This window comes from Vipera berus (assembly GCF_964194415.1).
Source record: "Vipera berus genome assembly, chromosome: 5".
NCBI classification, from domain to species: domain Eukaryota; kingdom Metazoa; phylum Chordata; class Lepidosauria; order Squamata; family Viperidae; genus Vipera; species Vipera berus.
In genome coordinates, this window is record NC_138207.1 from 10,138,255 (window position 1) to 10,158,821 (window position 20,567).

General features: G+C 40.9%; 1 protein-coding gene across 2 annotated transcripts in view; it reads right to left on the minus strand.

The window, feature by feature from the left end:
- ATP11B (ATPase phospholipid transporting 11B (putative)) overlaps positions 1 to 20,567 on the minus strand; it is a 99,790-nt gene that overhangs the window by 24,413 nt on the left and 54,810 nt on the right. For both annotated transcript variants that reach the window (XM_081329005.1, XM_081329004.1), the window contains exons 15-26: positions 19,623 to 19,691; positions 18,088 to 18,161; positions 17,851 to 17,954; positions 14,407 to 14,588; positions 12,527 to 12,730; positions 11,507 to 11,660; positions 10,189 to 10,291; positions 7,917 to 8,062; positions 6,189 to 6,248; positions 4,409 to 4,536; positions 3,250 to 3,388; positions 788 to 853 (exon numbers count right to left, since the gene is read on the minus strand). In XM_081329005.1, the coding sequence (XP_081185131.1) occupies positions 788 to 853; positions 3,250 to 3,388; positions 4,409 to 4,536; positions 6,189 to 6,248; positions 7,917 to 8,062; positions 10,189 to 10,291; positions 11,507 to 11,660; positions 12,527 to 12,730; positions 14,407 to 14,588; positions 17,851 to 17,954; positions 18,088 to 18,161; positions 19,623 to 19,691 (1,429 nt within the window). The remainder of the gene's footprint in view (positions 1 to 787; positions 854 to 3,249; positions 3,389 to 4,408; positions 4,537 to 6,188; positions 6,249 to 7,916; positions 8,063 to 10,188; positions 10,292 to 11,506; positions 11,661 to 12,526; positions 12,731 to 14,406; positions 14,589 to 17,850; positions 17,955 to 18,087; positions 18,162 to 19,622; positions 19,692 to 20,567) is intronic.

Genomic DNA, 20,567 nt, shown 5'->3' on the forward strand with positions numbered 1-20,567 from the left:
TCCTGGTTGTCTTAACTGCTGCGCCAAATTGACTTTGATATGTTTTATTGAGAACTGGTATTCTAAATCCAAGCTGTGCACAACCTTAGTTCTGAAACCCCTAACACAACTTTGGTTCTGCACGTGAATGGCTTCTTCCCTGTAGCTGACTTTTACGCTGGTCAACTGAAGAAGAAGAAAAAAAGGCAGTTCTTGATCAAACGATCATGGCGGAATATAGCTGACTCTGTCCTTGGGAAGGATTCAGTAGGTGTATAAAAATGCAAAATTCAATCTAAACATCTGATTTTATTTATTTATTTATTATAACAATCCACCTCAGCAAACAACTCTCAGGGGATCACGATTCAAAACATATATTCCAATTAAAACATTTTAAAGCAATAAAAACAGGAAAAAGCATTAAAGCAGTAAAAACAGTGTTGATTGTGTGATCAACAATAATAAGGCATCTGTTCAGGCATCAAAGTATTCTCTTGGCACTAACTTTTGGACTTTCTTGAGCCTATGTTTTTTCCCCCCCGGATGAGGAGTTCTTTATAGCTGGGTTTAAAGACAAAGAAGCTTCTTTTGACCTCGCTTGAATAAATAATTTAGTCTCAGAAAACTGAGTTTGGAAGAATACAACCTCACCGACATTGGGAGTTTTCAGTTAGAAAAATCCCAACACAAACAAAACTCTTCCTGTTAAATATAGTCAAATCACTCCAGCACTGATCTCAGACTGTTATTATAAAAGACAATTAAAAATAGCTCAGAAAGCAAAATCACAAATGCACTGCAGTACCTTCATTGTAACCGTTATAACCATAACTGTGAAGACCAGGGTACCAAAGGTCCAATTTCCAAACATCTAAAAAGAAAAACAAGAAATTTAATTAGATGGAAGACACTTGCTAACAAGCCAGCCCTACCAGATGCTCAAATGAACACTTGCCCATTTTGAACAACTTAGTAAAATCAGTAGGGCAAAAGACAAAACAAGCCAATAAATAAATGAATTTCTACTTCTTAAGTGAAAAAAAAATGCAGTCGTCCCTGTTATATTTCTGTGTAATTTTTCAGCTCATGTCTCATTTTGAATCTAACTGCTTTCTTTCTAGAGTACTGGTTGTCTCACACAATTTGGTGTCACCCACAAACATCTGATATTTCCTCTACCTATTTCATGAAAAATCTAGACTTATGCACTTATTTCTTGAAAGAGCTAGACTGTGTTAAATATTGTTTCTCCTCATTTCATGAACTATTTTTACTTTATGGGTGGTTAAAAAGTAGTTGTTCTGCTTGTTTGTGTTGTAATGCTATAAGGTAAAGGTAAAGGTTCCCCCGCACATGCGTGCTAGTCGTTTCCGACTCTAGGGGCCGGTGCTCATCTCCGTTTCAAAGCCGAAGAGCCAGCGCTTGTCCGAGGACATCTCCGTGGTCATGTGGCCGGCATGACTAGACGCCAAAGGCGCACAGAACGCTGTTACCTTCCCACCGCAGTGGTCCCTATTTTTCTACTTGCATTTTTACGTGCTTTCGAACTGCTAGGTTGGCAGAAGCTGGGACGAGTAACAGGCGCTCACTCTGTTACGCGGCACTCGGGATTCGACCCGCCAAACTGCCGACCTTCTGATCGACAAGCTCAGCGTCCTAACCCACTGAGCCTCAACTTGATAAATACAGACCCTACAGAAAAAAAATCCAGTATAGGTATGGTTGTGGGGAAAACAGCATCCACTGACTGTATTACATTCAATTATTCCACTACGTTCTAAAGAAGACATTTGAAAACTGAAATTATTCCACGCCAGAAAAGGGATTTTGGTACACAGCTCAACAGAGAGGTTATCCAAGTTTCCCTGCAAAAGAGCCCAGCCCAGCCCACAAGAAAGAAGCAAATTCCATCATCAATAGCAGTGCCGTCCTCTCACTTTGTACCTATTAACAGCATGTCTGTCCTTTTTTAATTCTCTTTTTCTTGGACTGCTGTCTGCAACCAGGCAATTGAAAATCCTGAGAACTGGGGAAAATCTAGGCTTGGTGAAAAGCTGAGGATGAAAGTCCCCTTCACCTAAAGATGGTTTGTCTACAAAGAGCTTTCTTTAAGCTGGCAGAAAGCAACGCTATTAATTAGTAGGTGTTTGCCATGGAGACTGCTAGAGTTGGAAGAGGAGATGATTCTGGTAAACACCCCAAACCACCCACAATTTGCATGAAGATTGTGTTTGTAGAAAGGCGGGGTGGTGGTGGTGGGTGGGAAGAGACCGAAGACAAAAAGCACGTAACTTGGCAACATTTCACTAATACACAAGAACCTTTCCTTGAACACTATTAGTTGTCCACTTAGAACGAGAAGGACTGGTAAGCTCTTCCAATCAGTTTCTCTTAATGTGTTCAAGGAGAATGAGCGATGCATTCTTGAACACGGCTACAAAGGTATCGCATCTAGCGTCGGCGTGTCTTTTATCCTACAACGTAAAATCTTACCATTTGCCTCTTAGGTTTGAGTACCTGATGACATGCACAGCATGAAAAAAAGGGGCAGGTTAGAAGGAAACTGAAAGTGCAAAATTGTAGTAATACAGCCGGTTACAGTGCAAAGCCAAACCAACCCACAGAATTCACACATAACAAGGTGGATTCTTTCTTCCTGCACGCCAGCTACGCTGAAATTAAGAGTTAAACCATGGTGTACTTTTGTGCTCCAGCTAAAAAAATAGCAGACAGTGGTTAGACTATCCCAGATTTCTGACTGTGCCCATACAATGATACAAAACCAAGTCTACCCAGGGTATGTTAGTTTAACTGAAGTATAACAGATCACAAATAAGTCAAATTAAGGGTTCTGGGAAACAGGTTTTTGTTCGGCTCTGTTCATTTTTAGAAGATGTTTATTCATAAGCTGTCAATAAATAACTTGGGCAGCCAATCCTCTGCTTGCAAATTTACGTGGAGAAATCCAGAGGACGTACACCACACAGAATAGAAATATGAGAAGGTGACAGTCAGTTCCTGAAACCCCAGAATTAATATTCAACTGTTTGGCATCTCAGTTTACATAATGCTTAAGTTTATCTCCAGGTAATTAAAGTTTAGTTCTTTTTCAAGGACATTTGGATCTCAATAGCTATGTTAACAATAAGTTAACAAAACACAAACACTTCTGGCTGATGTACGTTTTACAATGATTCACTTTACATAGCACATTACATACCCCACAATACAGTATTTTTTTCATAGTAGATTAGCATTCTACTTTACCTGGCCATTTCCTAACAATGAAGTGTCTTTTCCCATTAGAAGATAGGAGCCAAAGAAGAAAGCAAATGCATGAAAAAATCCCAAGAAGGTCCAGTAGAGGAAAGGCTTAAAGCCCAAGTGGGCATTTTTACTAATATCTCTGTAGAAAGAAATGAAAAAAAAAAGATACATTGGGTCTGGCAGCTATTTTCAAAGGAATGAAAATTACTGTGACGCACCATCTGGTCAAAAACCTATCCTTTCATTCCCCTTACCATCCCGGTCCCAACTGTTAGTACCTAGCCTTCCTTTCCTGCCGCCCTCACCATCACAACTGACGTTTTTTTAGATGAGAAATGAAATGTTTTCTTGTTCTTCTTCAAGGAAAGAAACAAGTCCAGTTGCCTTTTGAAAAAGCACCCTTGAGACAGCTACGACCTGGGTGACTGAGAATCTCCACAGACATCTTTCCTCAGAGTGTTAAGTTAACTGCTTGCAAAGCAGTTTGAACATCCCCTGCTTTCTATAGTCTGATCCTTAGCATAGTGTCTTCTTCTCTGTCTTGTAAGGGTTACCCATATCTCAGCCAGAGCAATTTCTGGCTCTGCTTCCAGAACTCTTTGGAACATCTTGCCTCCTGAGGTAAAATTGCCTCCCATCCTTCTGCAGGGGCCTGAAGACCTGTCTCTTGCCAGATGGCTGGGGCCCCCTAACGGAGGGCCATCACACTGGAGGTGGTTATTGGATTAAGAGGCAATCCCACCTCCCCATCCCTGCATCCTCTTCCCTCCCTCCACTTATTTTAACTATGTTTTATCTTGATTGGGATTTCTATTTCTATTCCTTTAAGATATTTGCTAGGATATTCTGGAAGCCACCCATAGTCGTTTTGCTATGAGATGGGTGAGGCGGCAAATAATAAAATGAAATAAAAAACAAACAAACCCATTAACTGAAGATGGTAGAACTGACTCTAAATTCTTAAAGATATAAAGAATATGCTCCATCATGGCCTAGCAGCACAGGAGTTCCTCTAATATTTCAAATTAGTATTAGTTGTTTCTATAAACAACCTCGACTTTAAAACTCAGCACCCTTTGGGTCTCTAACAAGTGGTTTTTGAGCCATACAACTTGCCTCTTACCAAGCAAAATCCTCTCTTGAAAAGACGTATGCTTACCGGTAGAGTGTTGGTTTGCTGTGCAATACATGAGGATGCACATGCTGTTCAAAAAGACTATACATGAGGACTGGAAGGGATGTGAAACAAATGTTGTACAAAGTTAGGTACACGCTGTCATACAGAGTCTGAAAGATGAGAAAGGTGGAGAATTGTTTTAAAACCCATATACGGAGAATTCAACAACAACAACAACAACAACAACAACAACAACCCCTGATCTAAACGTCTGTTTTATTATGGTAACATTAACGAAGGAAAGCAATAAAGCCAGTTTCCGTGACTTGAAGCCGTACAACTATAAAGGATTATTACAAACTCCTTCCATACCATACTTAGATTTCTTTTTCTCCCTCTCAAACACAAATGGTTTTAACATTCTTTTTAAAAAAATTAGTGTAGAAAAGTCTTGCAAGAACAGGAAATGTTGTGCTTAATTCTAGCTAAGTATGGGTTAACAGAAGTTCTTTTGTGCAACATCCAAAAAGATATAAAAAAGAACATCAACTTGGAAAAAAATGCTCTCTCTTTGTAAGTATCAGGGAGGAGAAGAGGCTTTAACATTGGGCAAAGCTACCATAATAGTCACTTTATGCCTGTGTTTCTCAACCTGGGCAACTTTAAGGTGTGGAGACTTCCATTCCCAGCATTGCTGGCTGAGGAATGCTGGGAACTGAAGTCCCTACATCTTAAAGCTGCCCAGACTGAGAAACGCTGCATTAGATGATAGATGCTGAGTGGTCAAGAAAAGGTCTGTGTTTTTTCTTTTGTTATTTTCTTATTGAAGCAGGAAGCGGTTTGTCACCAAATTCAGTGCAGACCATCCCACGATCCAGGTAGAAGAAAAATAAGAACTGAAGCAGCTTGGAAGGAAAGGCAGGGGTGGGCATTTGCTATCATCTTATTCTTCACTTGAGACAGAAGCTCCTTAGCTTCTTTTCAGTCAGCCCACTTTTTAATTTCATATTATTGCCTGTTTAGAATAATACATAAAATACTACACACACACACACACACACACACACACACACACACACACACACGGAGAGAGAGAGAGAAATTCTAGTATTTGCTAGAATTCATATTAGAGTAAGAGCAATTAATTTCAGAAATGCAAGAAAGGACAAACATTACTGGCTACGGATAATCTGAGTTATAATACAGCACATCTTAAATTTAAACTGGTATACATTTAAATTAGCTAAATCCGATTAATAAGAAAATCCCTTCTTGATCTAGCTATAACTGTCACTTGTCTCCCAGATATAAAATGAAACCCATTTTTAAAAGTGCTTTTTGGCTTCGTAACATAGAAAAAAATTAGCAGCTAATCAGCATTATCCAAAGATAAATATTACTTTGACTAAATTCTTATTCCGCATGGAACTCTTCAGTACAACTTTCAATTTTTATCTTTATGATTTCCTAACAATAAAATGCTTCCCCACAAGAAATGGGATTGTTTAGATCCATTTTTGCAAACAGAAAATTTAAAGGAAAATATAGGGATGGAGAAACAGATGCTAATGAAACATCATCTAGCTCAGGCATGTTAAACTGTCGTCATGCCAAAACCGCGCCCAGCCCATTGCCGGCAATGGGGAAAAAGTTGTGATACATCGCGAGTTTGACATGCCTGATCTAGCTGTTAGTAATAGGTATTCAATTTTAGCTTTGATGTAGTGCTGACTTCTTGGTGACTGCCTACAAATCAGAATGTGAAGACAGAATGTGGAGACAGAAAGAGGAGAACAATAAAAAAAACCAGTTGACTACTCACTTGTTGTGAAAATAAACAGAAGAATTGATATAAAAACTGCGGTGTAATAAAACACACATTCTGGAAAACAAGATGTGATGCAACCAGTTAAGAGACATAAAACACCAAACATATCTTGAATATCAGAAGAAATAAAGCAGTAAAACAGGGGTCTTCAAACTTGGCCCTTTTATGCCTCAGCCAGGCATGCCTGGCTGAGGAATTCTGGGAGTTGAAGTCCACAAGTCATAAAAGGGCCAAGTTTGAAGACCCCTGAAGTAAAAGAATCCTGTCTATTGAGACTCATCATCCAGATGGATAATGATATCACTGACTGGAATTAAACTCTTTGAAGGAAGCAGTGGAGAGAAAATTCTCCCACAAGGAAGCTCAGCTTCCATCACTGTCACAACCAATGAAGCAGTCTTCACTAATACCATCACCCTAATCCACTTCAGACTTAGAAGCTCCGTGACTCGTTTGAAATAGAAATTGTGTCCTCTTTTTTCCTGACACCTCGCCAGAATGCTCTCATCTCACTTTGCCTTTAAACCACAATCTGGATGACGTGCACATCAAAAGAGATCATGCCCTGTTTATAATCTAGACTCTGCAACCATGATTAAAAGTTGGTTTACAAGAAATAGTTTTACTGCAGATGGGTTTGGACTGGAAGTGAAGAAATCCGCAGCAAGTTAGTGGAAGGCGATGGAAGCTCCTACTGAACATTATCAAGGAAAAACGTTACAGGTAGTCCTTGACTTACAGCCATTCATGTAGCAACCGTTCAAACTTACAATGGCATTAAAAACTGATATATGACTGGACCTTACGCTTATGACCATTGCAGCATCCCCAGGATCATGTGATTAAAATTCAGGTGCTTGGCAACCAGCATTTACGACGGTTGCAGCATCTCAGTGTCATATGATGGCCATTTGGAATCTTCCCAGTTTCTGACAAGCAAACTCAGCTAGATTTGCCTAATGACCAGAAGCTTCACTTAACAACTACAGTGATTCGTTTGGCAACCATGGCAAAAAAGGTTGCAAAACTGGGCACAACTCACTTAACAACTGCCTTGCCTAGCAATGGAAATTCTAGTCCCAATTTTAGTCAAAAGCTGAGGATTATGCGTCTACATTCAAAGGTTGTTTTTACTAGAGACCAAGCCTCCACGTTCACAGTTCGCTTTAAAAAGCGCTTCGTAGAATGCTATATTTTCTTTTTTTATTAGCTCTCTGGAACATGGGTGTCAAACTGCTGGCCCGCAGGCCAGATGTGTCATCCGGAAGCCGCACCCACCCCATGGCTGGCAACGGCAAAACCATCCTGATACGTTGCGCGATGTCACGTGACGTCGCGAGTTTGACATGTCTGCTCTAGAACAATGAGGAAAGATGGGGTGAAACGTTGGATACAGAACTCCACCTGGATTCTTTTGTTTGTGTCACCTACATTCAATACAATTAAGGGAATCAGGAAAATGAATAGGATGGAGACATCTGTGCGTGCATTCCTGCATAAGGAGATGCATAACGCCTTAGCATGGTTAATATGCTGCCATTGTTAAATGCTGGGGCTTGAAATAAAATTTGGGAAAATGCTAGTGTCAACAATGAGATAGAAGTAGATTCGGTTTCTACAGTACCTCTTTTTTTTTAATAGCACCCTTCCAAACATTAGAAGAAAAGAAAGGAAAAAGTTCTGAGCTAAAAGAATCCCCAATTATATGCCACAGACACTTACCTTGTAAAAAAAGTACTGTACAAGGGTTGCTATCCTAACATAATAAAGGTGGCCATGGACAAAAAGTAACTTGGAGAGGAATTTAAATCTTGCTATTGCATAGTCACTGTTTCTTACAGCTTGTCTGCCTTCTTTGCCCATGATACCTGCAATTTGGATAAGCAAAAGTAACAAAAGTAACTTCTCTTCCTAAGTGACACATGTAAGTCAAACAACATATGCAACAATAACAGAAGATTCAGCCTTTTGGTGTGCTGTTTGGAGATTTAAAGGAGGCCTGAGCAGACAAGAGCACACCTTTTATTCCACAACTAAACCAAGATTTTAAACATGCATAAATACGTTTTATTGCTGAAGTACATAACCAATCTCTCTTTTTTTCCATGGAGGGACTCAGAAATATTTTTTTTTGGGGGGGGAACATACTTCTACCAATAGCCCTCTTCACCATTTACTATCCTTCTCCAGATTAGTGGTTTTCAAACATTTTGGCCTCAGAACCAATTTCCATTATTAAAAATGACTGAGAATCACAGAGAGCTTTGGTATATGTGGATTATGTCTATCGGTATGTACAGATATTATATTAGAAATTAAAACTGAGAAATGGTAGCATATTTACTTGATTTTGCAGACACTTGAAAGGATCTCGGGGACCCCACGCTACACTTTCTCTGCTCTAGAGAAAGCTGCTTGGAAGCAGTGGAAAGCCACCAATTCCCATAGAAAAAAATAACAATTATTCCTACTTTCTTTACTAACTTAGGTTCCTTCAAATATGCTTTTATTTATTTATTTATTTATTTATTTATTTATTTATTTACTTACTTACTTACTTACTTACTTACTTACTATACCGCCCTTCTCCCGAAGGACTCAGGGCGGTGTACAGGGCAATAAAAATACAATAATAATACAACATACAAAAGTTAAAAATAAGATTAAATAGAACTAGCCCATTACAATAAATAATTAAAAATTACTAAATAAAATACCCCAAACCCATTAGACCAGGCTGGCTTGTTCAAATAGGTAAGTTTTCATATCATGGCGGAAAGAGCGAAGGTCGGGAGCCATCCGGAGCTCAACTGGTAATTGATTCCAAAGGGCTGGCGCGCCCACAGAGAATGCTCTCCCCCTGGGGGCCGCCAGCCGGCACTCTCTGACCGGCGGCACCCTGAGGAGGCCCTCTCTGTGGGAGCGCACAGGACGAAGGGAAGTTGACGCCGGCAGCAGGTGCTCCCGTAAGTAATCTGGACCCATGCCATTTAGGGCTTTATAGGTCATCACCAGCACCTTGAATCTCACCCGGAGGGCAACTGGAAGCCAATGCAGCTCGTGGAGTAGAGGTGTTACATGGGAGTATCGGGAGACCCCCAACACAACTCGCGCGGCCGCATTCTACACCAGTTGAAGCCTCCGAGTGGTCCTCAAGGGCAGCCCCATGTACAGAGCATTGCAGTAGTCTATACGAGAGGTCACGAGCGCATGAGTGACTGTACGCAGGGCATCCCGGTCCAGATAGGGTCGCAACTGGCGCACCAGGCGAACCTGGGCAAAAGCCCCCCTGGTCATAGCTCCTATATGATCTTCCAGATTGAGCTGTGAATCCAGGAGGACACCCAAGTTATATATTGAGCTCTCCGGCCCAGGCTGAGAATTTTTAACTGAGGTTTTTAGTTAAGGGATAATTTAATCTTTTTTAATTGTTTTTTTAACTTTTGTATTTCGTACTGTTTGATTTTAAATACCCTGTAAACCGCCCTGAGTCCTTCGGGAAAGGGCGGTATATAAATTTAATAAAATTAAATTAAATATTAGCATATACCTAGCCAGGATTAACACTCACAGCATATTTGGAGCACATCAAGTTGCAGAATGTGTGGTGTTATTAATTTACTTATTTACTTGCTTGGCTTATAATTCTAATGAATCTGAAAAGAATTTGAGTGGCCTGCATTTCCATCTGACATTAAGATGATTAAAAGAAAAACAAAATTATAATCTAAGAATTAACAATTACAACTAAATTTCAAAGAAAATGTTTGCAACTGAGAAGGTGCAATCGTAAAGCCATTCCTGGTTGGCAAGCTGGATGTAAAGATGCTTTATTTATTTAAATATCTTTTACTTATTATTTTATTTAACTGAAAGGCTCCTGTATACATAGAACCTAGTTTATTATTTTTTCATCTAGAGAGATGATACCCATTGTAATCCCAATTAATGAAGTTTAAATACAGTGAGACTCTGACCATCATTTAAATATTACCTATGCCAACATGAGCTTCTTGTATCATGCTCACATCATTAGCTCCATCACCAATAGCTAATGTGATAGGCTTCTCTGGAGATGTTTTTAGCAGCCGTACAACCTGTAAAAGGAAGACAATACTTCTTTAAAACAAAACTGACATTATTTGGGAATCAGTGATTTGAGACACTGAGGTTTCTCAATAAACTCAAGAGAAGGCAATGCTTAAAATTCAAACATTTAACCAAAACATTTTCTAATGGATAGAAAATAATTCAGAGATTAAAACTGATTACATCAATCCTATGTGTTTCCAACAAATCAAGAATTTATTTCCACTGAAAAAAACTGATTGAAGGAACATTGGCTTTGATCTAGGCTTAGTTTTCCTGATCTAAAATGTCATCCAAATACAGCTAGATTTTTCCCCCCTCAAAACAAATATGGTACATAACTAAAATGCTAGTTTACTTGGCTTCTTCTCTTAAAACCTCAGGAAAGCTATTTTAGAAAAAAGGAGTGCACATCTTCTGTAACAGAGGCAGGGAGCTTCTCCCCCACTGCCAAATTGTAGCTCCCAGCATTTCTCACATGCTCACTGTGTGGAATCAAATAATCAAGGCTCACTGCAGTGTTTATTAAACAGTATACACTGGTGAAAGGAATTGCTACACCAAGACTTTTGAGGCTGACTGGCTGGGAAATGTTGGTGTACTTTGGGTACAGGTAGTCTTCGACTTATGATGACAATTGAACCCAAAATTTATGTTGCTAAGTGAGACAGTTTTTAAAGTGAGTTTTGCCCCATTTTATGACCCTTCTTGCCACCGTTCTTAAGAGAATCACTGCAGCTGTTAGGTTAGTAATAGTAAGTGAATCTGGCTTCCCAACTGACTTTTACTTGTCAGAATTTCCCAAAAGGTGATCACATGACCCCCCGGGACGTTGCAATTTTCATAAATATGAATCAGTTGCCAAAGGTCTGAATTTTGATCACGTGACCATGGTGGGCATGCTGCAACGGTTGTAAAGTGTGAAAACCGGTCATAAGTCACTTTCTGCAGTGCTGTTGTAACTCTGAACTGTCACTAAGCCGTTCAAAGTTGAGGACTGCCTGTACACCTAAGAGGACATGCCAGCCGTATAGCAAGACAGGCAATAGTAAGCCCTACTGCCTGTCTTATTTTGTAGCCAGGTAGACAGGTGTTATTGGGCAGAACGCTCAATCCTTCTACACTCAGCTTGAAACAGGAAGGTTGAGAGAGAGGCTGTGGCAGGTTATTAAGAGCCAAGCGCGGCTGATGCACAACTTCCATGAGCTCCTGTTAATTCACACCTTTGCTTTCTGCAGAGGTGCCATACGACAGCAGAGCACAGCAGAGCAATTTCGGCAGACCTCCATGAAGAGTTTCTCGTGTTGCCTGAGGGCCAGGGAGAGGCTGGTCCCATCCACTACCAGCCCGTGCTGGATTACGTGGTCATCCTTTATTCTAACAAAGGAAGGAGAAAACAGGAGAAACAAATCCGTTATTGTTTCATGAAGGCCAACAGTCAAGACACATCAAATGCTTTAAGAACAACTGCAGACAACGAGGACAGGCTGAACTAGGAACCCTTCCCACTCGCCAAGCGGCAGTCTCATTAGCTTCTTGTGTGCTCATTTTGTAGCGAAGATGATGGTGGAATAGGACTGCTTTATTTTCATACTGGAAAATTCTGTTAGTAATGCGGGACAACATTTCGAGTCGGAAATGTTTTGTTTTTGTTGTTCTGAGCTGAGCACAAGTATCCTCAATGTTGTTTTCAACCATTCTAAAAGTGCTCCGAGTTCAAAAGAGGGCCATGCTGAGCTTAGAGTACTGCTGCTAATGCCAACACAACTTATTTGTAGTTCAAAACCAAGTTTTTCTAGCTTAAAGTCAAGTCTCTAATTGAAAAAAAAAGAATGTTGGAATCTTTTACTGTAGTACCTTGTTTCTTAATTGCTTTTTCTCTCAGGACTCCAATGCTAGAACTGTGTTGGTTATTTTGGAATATTTTGAATAACAGAAAAATTATGGAGGGCCCCAAAAGAGCTTTTCATTCCATGGCTTATATTTATCAATGTCTGCCATACTAAAAATTAAAATGGATGCATTTACTGCTGCTGTCATTTCTCACAACTGCTTGATAGGATTTTAATATTGTTATTATTTTTAAACACAGGCTGGCAAATAATTTTGATTTTCAGCTCCCCTGACAGTTTCTTGGGGGACCCTCAGGGAATTTTGGACCACATTTAAGAAACACTATTTTAGAAACCTCGGTTCCCCATCAGAGGCTGTTGACATCACTTCAGAAACGGGCAAGGTTTTACCTCTTGGCGAGCTGTCTCAGTTGCTCCGCACACGTGCTGTCTGATTTGTGTTGCACTAGTTCCAGGATGTTCATGGTTCTGTGGAAGTGTCCACATGATAAGCTGACGCTTACCGCTGTTTCATGTTTGTCTCCCGTGAGCACCCACACTTTAATCCCTGCCAATCGAAGAGCTTCTATGGTTTCCTGGACTTTGTCTTGCAGCCTGAAAGTGAGCAAATGGCATGGGTGAACAATATCAGAACTCATTGGGTCAGGATCATAACATCTCTGCTTAGACAACGTAGCATAGCTGTTAGTCCAAAATCAGAAAGATTCTGATAGCTTCTTTCCAGACTAACAAATTTCATCCAAAGATGACTACAGCTCTGATGAAGATGGATGTGATGAAGTGGACTGTAGTTCACGAAAGCTTATCCCTTTGGAATAAATTTTGTTGGTCTGAAAGGGAGCTACCAGGCTCCTTCTGATTTTTGATTTTGTGGAGGTTACCTGTTTTCACTATTAATGGAGAAGATCGAAAGGTTTGCCCTCCAACCACTGGATATTTATATTCAAGCACTATTTCAGCTTTGGATATTTCATGTCTAAGCATCCAATGGTTTTTTTTTAAACTTGGTGTTTTACATCAAGCTATATTCAGGCTTATTCCAAGAAGCAACATCTGAAGAAACTATGTTCATTTTTAACAAGCCCAACAGCGGGAAGTAACATCTAGTGACTTTGTTTGATTTTGGAAAAGAAAAGGAAAAAAAAGCAAAGTAGGAAGGACCTAGGAGATCACTAGGAAATCCTACAGTATAAGCTAGAGTAGGTAGTTACAAACAAACGAGTATTCCCAAAGAATGCTGCGGCAAACTACTTGCACACTGTGGTGAAGAAAATGTCACCAAGAATTGATTTTTACTCACACTGTTACTTTATGTAGTATAAAACACATCCAGGCCACCAATAGGATGGTCACCCCTGCTACAGGTCAGATTTCATGTCACAGGGAACATGCTAGTTAACGCAAGCTATAACTTAATAGTCTCAATTCCCAGTAGAGTCCTTGTTGCCCTCTGCGCTTGTCTGTTTTCTTGCAGAGGTTTCATTCAGACATCTAAACTCAGAGAGCAACAAGGACTCCACAGTTCAACCCTGAGCTACAAATATTACATTCTATCTGTATCAATTCCCAGTCTCACCACATTGATCCTTTTTAAACAGTGATCACATACTGGGCCTGTTAAATACTAACCTAACTCATCTTATGGTTGTGGGATGGCAACTACAAAGCTTTTCCTCTTTGAAGTGCAACATGTTCAATAGGATACAGGTAGTCCTTGACTTATGACCACAATTGAGCCCAAAACTTCTGTTGTTAAGCGAGACAGTTAAGTGAGTTTTGCCCCATGTTACAACTTTTCTTCCCATAGCTGTTAAGTGAATCACCACAGTTGTTGAATTAGTAACATGGATGTTAAGTGAACCGGGATTTCCTCACTGATTTGCTTGCCAGAAGGTTGCAAAAAGTGATCACGTGACCTCTGGGATACTGCAACTGTCATGAATATAAGCCAGTTTCCAAGCTCCTGAATTTTGATCATGCGACCATGGGGATGCTGCAGGGGTCATAGGTGTGAAAAATGGACATACGTCCCTTTTTCCAGTGCTGTTGTAATTTCGAATGGTCATTAAATGAATGGTTGTTAAGTCGAGGACTACCTGTACTTACTCACACAACACTGGGTGCTGTGGCTCCAACTGTCATCTTCCCTCTTTATGCTGATGGGAAAAATTATACATATCACATACTGCTATTTAGGGAGAAAAGAATGAGCATCGAGCTAGTCTGTGTCAGAATTTCTTTCCCAAATAAACAAAACAAGAAGTATATACTTGTCTTCTACTCCTGTAGCTCCAAGTAATTCCAAGTCTTTTTCAATGAAGTTATATGCCTCTGCCAACCGTTCTTCTCGCTGCTGCAAGGCAGTTTTTGCTTCAAAAAGACGCTGCTCCACTTCTTTATACTCCTCCTCTGTGAATTTTCTGTAAGCTACACAGAGAGTTCTTAATCCTTTCTGTGAAAAGAATATAAAGTGATTAGTAGATAGGATACTGACAAAAATGTTTGCTTACTGATGGAGTGCATCATTAAATGAAAGTCCAGACAGTTTAGGTCTCCCAAAAAGTGTCTTTTTTTTTTTTGGACAAGGCACCTTCAGTTTTACTCCCATTAATGGAAGAGGATGAAACCAAGCAACACAGACCAAAGTTCAAGGACAGATGTGGTCTGTAGTCTGTCAAATAATGCTAATTTTGGAAAGCAATGAAGAGATTCTTCTCTCGGGGAGAAGAAGGCTCTACGTGAATCAGAGGCAACTGGTTATAGGGAGAAATAGAAGGAAGAGAGGGAAGAAGAGAAAGGCCGATGGTCTGAAGAAGCTGAAATGCTTTATTTTTCCAAATGCCATTCTCTCAAGATGTTTTGACCAAAGTTCCTATAATCTCTGAACATAAAAGCTGGGGCTGATGGGAAAGTCTATGGTAAAGTCAAGACACTCCCATCAGCCCTCGCTTTGTAAACAAAATCCACAAATAGGCTCGGCATCAGGTAGCACTCCAGGGATCTCAAGCAAAAGTACTAATACCACTTTACAATGCCTTGGTAAGGCCACACCTGGAATACTGCATCCAGTTTTGGTCACCACGATGTAAAAAAGATGTCGAGACTCTAGAAAGACTACAGAGAAGAGCAACAAAGATGATTGGGGGACTGGAGGCTAAAACATATATGGAACGGTTGCTGGAACTGGGTATGTCTAGTTTGATTCTGGGAAGAGTTTGATTCTGTGACCCCTGATGAAGTGGACAGGATTATGGGGAGGCTGAGCTCCTCCACATGTTTGTTGGACCCGTGCCCTTCCTGGCTGGTTTATGCAGCTAGGGAGAGGACACGAGGCTGGCTCCAGGCGGTTATATCTGCTTCTTGGAGTGAGGGTTATTTCCCCACCGTCTTGAAGGAGGCGGTGGTGAGACCTCTCCTCAAGAAGCCTGCCTTGGACCCAGCTGTTTTGAACAACTTTCGTCCAGTCTCCAACCTTCGCTTTCTTGCGAAGGTTGTCGAGAGTGTGGTGGCGCATCAGCTCCCTCTGGTCCTGGATGAAGCGGATTATCTGGACCCCTACCAATCGGGTTTCAGGCCCGGGTACAGCACGGAGACGGCATTGGTCGCTCTGGTGAATGATCTCTGGAGGGCTCGGGATAGGGGATATTCCTCTGTCCTAGTCCTATTAGACCTCTCGGCGGCTTTCGATACCATCGACCATGGTATCCTGCTGCGGCGTCTCAGGGGATTGGGAGTGGGAGGCACAGTTCTTCAGTGGTTCTCCTCCTATCTCCTGGGACGCTCGCAGTCGGTGTTGGCAGGGGGGCAGAGATCGGCCCCTAGGTCTCTCGTTTGTGGAGTTCCTCAGGGGTCGGTTCTCTCGCCTCTCCTGTTCAACATCTACATGAAACCGCTGGGTGAGATCATTCGTGGTTTTGGAGTTGGGTATCATCAATATGCTGATGATACCCAACTTTTCTTTTCGACCCCAAACCACCCCAGTGATGCCCTCGCTGTGATGTCCCGTTGCCTGGAGGCGGTTCGGGTCTGGATGGGGAGGAACAGACTTCAACTCAACCCTGACAAGACTGAGTGGCTGTACATTCCGGCATCCCGGGACATTCAAAATGTTCCATCTCTTTCTATGGGGGGTGAGCTCTTACCCCCCGTGGATAGGGCTCGCAACTTGGGAGTCCTCCTAGATTCACGGCTTACCCTGGAAGATCATATAGTGGCCGTGACTAGGGGGGCTTTCGCCCAGGTTCGCCTGGTGCGCCAGTTGCGGCCCTATCTGAACCGGGATGCCCTGTGTACGGTCACTCATGCGCTCGTGACCTCTCGCCTTGACTACTGTAATGCTCTCTACATGGGGCTTCCCTTGAAGACCACTCGGAGGCTCCAACTGGTACAGAATGCGGCCGCGAGAGTTGTCTTGGGAGTTTCCCGGTACTCCCATGTTACACCTTTGCTCCGCGAGCTGCATTGGTTACCAGTTGTCTTTCGGGTGAGGTTCAAGGTTTTGGTTACGATCTTTAAGTCCCTACATGGCATGGGTCCGGGATACCTCAGGGACCACCTGCTGCCGGCATCAACTCCCCTCCGCCCTGTGCGTTCCCACAGAGAGGGCCTCCTCAGGGTGCCGCCAGTCAAGGAATGCCGACTGGTGGCCCCCAGGGGGAGGGCCTTCTCTGTGGGCGCTCCGGCATTATGGAACCAACTGCCGGTGGAGCTCCGGACGGCATCAGACCTCCGAACTTTCCGTCGTGGCCTGAAGACCCACCTATTTGAAATGGCTGGTCTGGCCTGACGGGGGATTATGGGTTTTAATTTGTCGTTTTAGATTTGTATTACTGTTTTAACTGGGCATGGGTTTAATCTTTTTTAATTTTTGTATTGTCTTTTTTATATATGCCCTGTGAACCGCCCTGAGTCCCTACCAAGGAGAAGGGCGGTATACAAATTAAATAAAACTTAAACTTAAACTTAAAACTTAGTTTAACGAAGAGAAGAGTGAGGGGTGACATGATAGCAGTGTTCCAATATCTCAGGGGCTGCCACAAAGAAGAGGGAGTCAAGCTATTCTCCAAAGCGCCTGAAGGCAGGACAAGAAGCAACGGATGGAAACTAGTCAAGGAGAGAAGCAACCTAGAACTAAGGAGAAACTTCCTGACAGTTAGAACAATTAACCAGTGGAACAACCTGCCTCCAGAGGTGGTGAATGCTCCAACACTGGAGGTTTTTAAGAAGAGCCTGGACAGCCATTTGTCTGAAATGGTATAGGGTTTCCTGCCTGAGCAGGGGGTTGGACTAGATGACCTCCAAGGTCCCTTCCAACTTATTATTATTATTATTAATTATTATTATTACTATTATTATTATTATTATTATTATTATTATTATTATTATTATTATTATTATTATTATTAAAGCACTCTGAATAAAATTGCCTATCGATGCCCAACACATATTCCAACCAGTTCTTAACCCACACGCTTAGTGGATCTGAAATATTATACATTGTACAGTTGGTTATAGTATCCTTATATTTGTTACAGTAATAATTGTTTCTTAATTTAGCACAAGGGTCAGGAACTATGGCCCTTCAATTCAACTACGGACTTCAATTCTGGGAGTTGAAGTCCACAGGTCATAAAAGGGCCATCGTTCCCCACCCCTGATTTAGCATCACCTCTACCATGATCTATCAGAAAGTTTGAAAACAGGCTCTAACATACCAATGCAAATTCATCCACATGGATTCTTGTTTTTTCTACCTCACCATTTTTACTGGAAGGAAGAATAACAGATTCTGCTCCTTTGGTAAATAAAAGCTTTTCACCTACCCCAAGAAAAAAATAATACAAGTTAGCAGTGCTTATCAGAGGCTATTCGTGTTCCTTTTATAGAACTGGTTTTAGGGGGTCGGAGAATACGTAACATCAAAAGCATCACTATTTTTTTTTTAATCTTACCTGATGGACTTTCCACGATCACACTCATTCTCCTACGATTGGGATCAAATTCCAGTACATGTAGTAATTTGTACCTTTAAAGGAGAAGAGGCTCATGCTTAGTTTGGGTATGAAATAAAGGCCATACTCGTGAAATGCAGAATATTATGAAAACTGCATGCCTGACATTGCACGCACAGGTTATACTTGATGGGCCTGGAGAAGATGACTCCTGTCAATAGAGAGGCTAATTATAGTCATTTCTGTAATTGATGGAGGGACAGAAAAAGGAAGGAACAAAGGTGAAGGGACACCATTTCCCCAAAGCCATGTGCCGTTTACTTGATCTTCACATCTCATTTCACTAAGTGGCTTACTTATAACGATTCATTTTAAGTAGAGTCCTATTTCTTCAATGTAACCAAAATGCAACCTGTACTTAGGAAAACAAAATCCTCAATTTTTAAAACTGACATATCATTAACTGTTCAAGTGATACTTAAGGAGAGGAGTTTCTGGTTTGTAGCTTAGGAGGAATGCCATTATGGTAAGGTCACATTCGTGGAAGATACACTGTTAAGAAGCTACTAAGCCTGGACCAGATGGGTTATTGAGGTCGCAATATAAGTGTTTCAAGGACAAATGTTTACAACCTCTACAAAGCACTGAGAACTCTATTTTACAGGGAGGAAAAATGACAAGAGTTGGAAAGAAGCTAATATAATATTATTGCCTAAAGAGGGATAAATTTGACATAAGCAAGAAACTACAGTCAATATTACAATGTCAATATTGACTAATGATTGTAAGTTGATTACGATTTTAGCTGAAAGACTGAAAATAGTTTTGCAAGAATTTAGATAGATAGATAGATAGATAGATAGATAGATAGATAGATAGATAGATAGAAAGACAGATAACCTTTATTGTCATTATTTACTGTGGGGAAAATGGCACACATTAAAAACGAAATTTAGTTGCTTGCTCTCAAAGTGTACACATATATAACACGCATTTAAACATACTATATACAACATATACATAGACCTACACCCTTACATATAACATATAAATATTAATTGCTGTCCATCTTGAATACATAACGGAAGGAGGAAGCTTTAGAGTTTACAAGGTTAATACTTAATTTATTCATGAGGATCAGGGTGGATTTTATTTCAGATCTTTCCTGTAAATGTGAAGAACTTGAAGGAATATTTTATCATGTTTGGTAGATGGGTAAAAAAGCCAAACAATTTTGGATATAAATAAATGCACTAATTCAGAAAAATTTAAAGACTAATGTATATATACTCAGAGGTTTTACTTTTGGGGATTCTTTTGGGATTAACAGACAAATTTAGATCTTTAACCACTGGGCCATCGCGCTCCCCCCCACGCCCTGATATCAGAAATTAGGATCTTTTAAATCCACTTTGGCTGAAGTTGATGGCAGTTGCATTCACCAATATTTCTAGGACCGTAAGTTTTACTCCTGCACTATAGAATTTCAGTATTTTTTTTAAAGAAACAAGGAAACATATTCTTTGTTGCTTTACCTTTCCAGCTTTCCACAGCTTTTAAGCTCCATGCTTTCTGCATTTGCCCCAGTAAACACAACACCAACCCTAAAAATTCCAAAGAAAGTGAAAGAAGTGGATAACCTTATGAACATTAAAAACAGTGTCTTGTGTAGAAAAGTAATATTGCTCACTATTATCCATGCATAGCAGTAAAATGCTTTTAGAAAGAATCTTGAATAATTCTTCCATGAAGGTGCTTTCAGATTTCATAATAGACTCCTGTTTAAGGATGGCTGAACGCAACAGTAACAAGTTATATTAAAGCCAGTTAATTTAATCAAAAATTAAATTCTGAAATTGACATCTAGACTCCAATCCATTTTTGCTAATCTCTATGCAGCTCTATTAAAGAAGAAGAATTAAAATGTATACCATATAGATTTAGTTACATTGGGAGAAGGAACAAAGTTGCACCAGTGCTGCAAGGCAAAATCCCCACCGCTCTGCACTCTGCAAGCCCTGGCATGACCAGCTGATGTCCACCATCTTCTTCCTGCCACTGACAAGGCCCAGCAAGTTCTGTCCCTATGCAAGGCAAGTGCTGACTCAGGAATTCTGGGAGTTGAAGTGCATGAGTCATAAAAGAGCCGAGGTTGCCTACCCCTGGCCTAGGCCTTCTTCCAGAGGCCACACACTCAGTTCTCTAAATTACAGGGGCCATCCTTGTGTTGCTTTGGAAAACATCAGACGTTTTCTGAAGGCTTTCCGAAGCATTGGAGAATAATGAGCATGGCTTTCTTGGAAGGTTTCAGAAGGCCTCAGAAGCCTGACAAAAAACAGTTATGAGCAATTTTGGTGGCTTTCCCTCAAGGGATGTAGACAAGTTGATGTCAAATAAATGTCTGCTGTGGATCCCTCACTTGGATTTCTACACTAAGCAGGGACACTGTGGCCTAAATGCCATTCTCAGTTTCACATCCC